Below are 4,644 nucleotides of genomic sequence, written 5' to 3' on the forward strand. Positions count from 1 at the left end.
CAAATGAAGACTATAGGGGTTAGTCAAGAGAGACCTCTGAGGGAGTGAGGCTTAATGACCCAGGGCCATTTGAAAACTAGGAAACAAATACAGTCGGAGTCGGTCTCCACATATTTGGTTAATCCCGAAAATACTAAGTGCTATCTAGTCTTATTGCTTATAATTTCCATTAATTTATCAATCTGTAATCTTGGATGGGATGAGGTGGAGGGTGAATGAGGAAGTCGTCTTTGAAACCAGTGGAAAAAAAATGATGATGAGTTTTAATTTTACATTTCCACTGTGGGAATAATGCTTTTTATATGCAAAGTTCAGGCTTAGTTTCCACCATTTGTTTTTCATTTAGATAGGTTTGTAGTTCTATTCATCCTTCATAAATTCTCTTCTTGCACTTCTGTACTGTGTGATTTTAATTTTCTCTATCCCATTATAAGAGAGAAGCAATGCCATTAAACCTGATTTGAACAAACACTTGAGTTACATTTTTAAAATCTTACTTGCATAATAACAATTTTCAACACATATTCTAGAAAACTAAGGGTGGATCATGTACAAACACAAAAAACAAACTCCCTCCCTCCAAAACAAACGAAAAACAATAAAGAAAGAAAACCCACGAAATGCCCAGGTTTAATTTTTTTTTTCCACCAGAGGGAAAAAGAGCAGTTAATAATAATCTTGTATGGAGAATATACACCAGAAAGCAGGATTGGCCTCAAAGCACAATTAGTCCTTTTGGTTCAGAGAACTATCAGCGGCCGAGTGGTGACAGGTATTGCAATCTCAGTTACAACTTAATGCTCTGTTAGGGTGATGTATCAGGTTTTGTTCCATGGCTTTAAAAAGGACTTAGGACCAGGCCTTTAAAAGGCCTATATGGCTGCCTCCTTTTAGTAAGCACCCCTTAGATTCAATAAGGAGTCAGAAATAAAGTCAGCCAACTTTCTGAAAGATGGTATTCTACAGCCGTAGAAGAAATCAGAAAGTGTTGGTACGTTGTTCACAGGAACTGTAGGAAAGGTTTTCATTTGCCCTTTTGTATGAACCTCTTATATTTGTTTATTTATTTCAAACCTGGTGGAGACACAAAAATACCCCTGCAGCTCATAGTGTATTTGAACTTATTTCCTGGCAGGCTTTCTTGCCAGATTAACTCTGAGCTGCCAGTGAATTTGTGGGTAGCATTTCATATACAGAAAGAACCTATCTTAATCAAATAACCTGTGATTGACAGAAAAAATTATCTCATTCAAAAGGGCAACATTGCTTTCTCTTAATGCACAGGTTCTGGTAAAAGATTTCTATACAAGATTTATAAAATGCTCTACAAAACTTGTCATCTAATTGTGCTTAGTCAAAACAATGTAATGCTTCGGTAAATAAATTACTGTCTTAACTGGAGCACTCAAAGTTACTTGTGTTTGATTTAATATATATATATCTCTATATTAGAAAACTCTGAAACCTGAATGGGATATATTATACTGTATGTGTATATCTATCCTATTAAGAAACTATATCTAAGTTATCTAAACCAGAATAGTTGATATACATGACATCTCCATTAAATAGAACTTTTTGCTTAAAATTTCAGCAAAGCCAGAGAACTTTTACACTCTTGTGAGCTTAAGGTTTGCTCAGTTAACCACTCGTTTTGGAAGATACAGTTAAAATTTCATAACAGCCAATATTGTTCTCATCTTTGTCCTTCTTCTGAACACTTCTGTGACTCTTTGCCTCTTTATTTCTTCAGAATGACCTTCTGGAAAGCCCCTGGATTTAGGGTGACTTTTACTGCTGCTCAGACCCTGAATAACCACTGATGAGGTTTAAGAGGTACATCCCTCAATTCAGAGAACTGCATGGAGTGAAATGATGAACAGAATTATTTACAATCACATTCAGTCTTGCTTTGGTTCACACTGCACTTCTATGTGAAACCATAGGGGCTGGGAGGTGGCTACGTCCCTTGGTTCACCCGGTTGACAATGTAGCTCTTGACATTGGGAATAGGCCGCACATCATTCTGGTGTTTGCGGCGTTCTATGAAGCATGCTAGGCGGGAGGTGTCCAGGGGGATCTTAGAGTAGCTGCCATTATGGGGCTGCAGCCATGGATGCTGTAAGCATGTGGCTGCCGTGGGCCGCCTCCGAAAGTCCTCCTGTAAGATCACATTGATGAAATCTCTGGCAGCGTTGCTCACACCACAGAAGTATTCATGGGGGAAGCTGAAATCCACCCTGCATACATTGATACATGTCTCCTCTTTGCTCTCATCCAAGAAGGGGGAGACCCCACTCAGCATGACATATGTCAGAACCCCGATGCTCCAGATGTCTGTCCCCAGGGAGACGGGGATGCCCTGGATGACTTCTGGGGCAGCAAACTCAGGGTTCCCCAGCAGGTGGTGAATGTGAAAGTGACCCGAAATCTGGACAGCATCCTCCAAGTCGATGAGCTTCACTCGAGGCACTGGAATGCGTAGGTCAATGAGCAGGTTTTCAGGCTGCGGAGATCCAAAGAGGAAGGGAGAAAAGAAGGGAAGTTCAGGCCTCTATTTTGACTACTCAAAAGACCTCATTAATTCAAACATGATTATGCTATTCTTTGATAAAGCCTATGGTGTATGGAAAATGCCCTATGCACTATGGAAACTGCATAGAAGACTTCAAAGTATCATTTTGAGCTTATAACTTTGAGTCTGAGTTGTAATTCAGAGAAGTAGTTTGACACTGAAAATCATGTCTTCTTAACTACATTGCTTCTGCATTGAATCAAGGAAATAATAAATTACTCATTTTGGTGAACAGGGGCTTCTTCTTGAGCAGCATGGAAGAAAACGTGACATTTGTTGGCTTACTTCTATGAAGTTAGATTAGGTAGGTAGAACTTCCCTACTTTCTCTCACACCAGATGTCATTGTGGCTCTGGTATATTCTCATTAATTCATGGATGATATACTTAAATTGTGTGACAACCCAGATTCTCTTTAATAGTCATAATGGGATGGGCGTGGTGGCTCACATCTGTAATCCCAGCACTTTGGGAGGCCAAGGTGGGCGGATCACTTGAGGTCAGGAGCTCAAGACCAGCCTGGCCAACATGATGAAACTCCATCTCTACTAAAAATACAAAAATTAGCCAGGTGTGGTGGCAGGCACCTGTAATCCCAGCTATTTGGGAGGCTAAGGCAGAAGAATCGCTTGTACCTGGGAGGCAGAGGTTGCAGTGAGCCGAGATTGCACCACTGCACTCCAGCCTCGGCAACAGAGTCAGACCCTGTCTCAAAAAAAAAAAAAAAAAAAAAAAAAACCCAAAAAAGTCATAATATTCTACTCTAAGTAAATAAAATGAATTTGAATTTATATTCCTTATGAGTAATGACTGGTAAGTTGGACTTGGCCATTTAAGGTATTCCCTGCAAAGTTGACACTTCTTATTACCTTTATGTCCAAATGTGCAACCCTGCAGTTGTGAAGGTACTGCAGAGCCTCCATGATGTCTCGAATATAGAAAGCTACTTTTTCCTCCATCAGTTCATCATGATTCATAAGGTAGTCTAAGAGGCGGCCATCATCCATCCTGAAAGTAGGCAGGGAAAGGCAAAGGAAATATATTTGATATGAAGAAATAGAAAAATAACACACGTACAAATCAGTAAGAGCTCTAAGCTCTCTCATACTTCTTGTTATACATGAAGACCAAATGTGCAACACATGCATATTTAGTTAGAGCCTAAAGTTATTGTAATATTCAGAACTAAAATAAATATATTTACAAATATGGTGTACTGCAGGGAAGAAATATGAATGACCTTGTTTAAGAAACATTCTCCTTCATTAACTCTAAAAATTGCTCACAACAAAAAAGTTGTGACGCCCATTTAAGAGGTTCGATTGCTAAGTAAAGAAAACCTTCACCAAGAGAGACTTCAGCAATATTCTGATTAACCGTAACCAAGGGGCTGCAAGCAACCCCACGTGTGTTTTGCAAAGTACTTCTTAATTTTATTTTATATTAACTTTAGAAATGAAGTCTCACTGTGTCACCCAGGCTGGAATGCTGTGGCACAATCATAGCTCACTGCAGCCTCGAACTCCTGGGCTCAAGTGATCCTCTTGCTTCAGCCTCTCACATAGCTGGGATTTCTGGAGGAGGCCACTGCGCCTAGCCAAACTACTTTCATTTGTCAGTTTTTAGTTGGGGAAAACAGAAAGTAGGCAAAGTTTGTTCTTTGCATTATTGATTCTTTGCCCCACTCCCACCCTGTCACCTTTTTTTGTTGTTGTTGTTTGTTTGTTTTGTTTTTGAGACAAAGTCTTTTGCCCAGGCTAGAGTGTAGTGGCATGATCTCAGCTCACTGCAACCTCTGCCTCCTGGGTTCAAGCGATTCTGGTGTCTCAGCTCCCCAAGTAGCTGGGATTACAGGAGTGTGCCATCTCACCCAGCTAATTTTTGTATTTTTTGTTGTTGTTGTTGTTGAGACGGAGTCTCGCTCTGTCGCCCAGGCTGGAGTGCAGTGGTCGGATCTCAGCTCACTGCAAGCTCCACCTCCCGGGTTTACGCCATTCTCCTGCCTCAGCCTCCCGAGTAGCTGGGACTACAGGCACCCGCCACCTCGCCCGGCTAGTTTTTTGTATTTTT

At 40.7% G+C, this 4,644-nt stretch overlaps 1 protein-coding gene across 1 annotated transcript; it reads right to left on the reverse strand.

Moving 5' to 3' along the window:
* Positions 1-240: 240 nt before the first annotated feature.
* On the reverse strand, positions 241-3,582 carry LOC108517422 (kalirin-like). The gene is made up of 2 exons (XM_017855330.1): positions 3,444-3,582; positions 241-2,506 (listed from the first exon to the last, which is right to left on the reverse strand). The coding sequence occupies exons 1-2, from the start codon at positions 3,579-3,581 to the stop codon at positions 1,961-1,963; spliced, it is 684 nt and encodes a 227-aa protein (XP_017710819.1). The 5' UTR covers position 3,582; the 3' UTR covers positions 241-1,960.
* Positions 3,583-4,644: the final 1,062 nt, after the last annotated feature.

This window comes from Rhinopithecus bieti, unplaced genomic scaffold (genome assembly GCF_001698545.2).
Source record: "Rhinopithecus bieti isolate Rb0 unplaced genomic scaffold, ASM169854v2 scaffold_39586, whole genome shotgun sequence".
NCBI lineage: Eukaryota > Metazoa > Chordata > Mammalia > Primates > Cercopithecidae > Rhinopithecus > Rhinopithecus bieti.

Coding starts and splice junctions, on each gene's coding strand:
- LOC108517422 (XM_017855330.1), bottom strand. CDS start 3,581: ATGGATGATGGCCGCCTCTTAGACTACCTTATGAATCATGATGAACTG. Junction 2,507..3,443: donor TTGCACATTTGGACATAAAG/GTAATAAGAAGT, acceptor GGATCTCCGCAG/CCTGAAAACCTGCTCATTGA.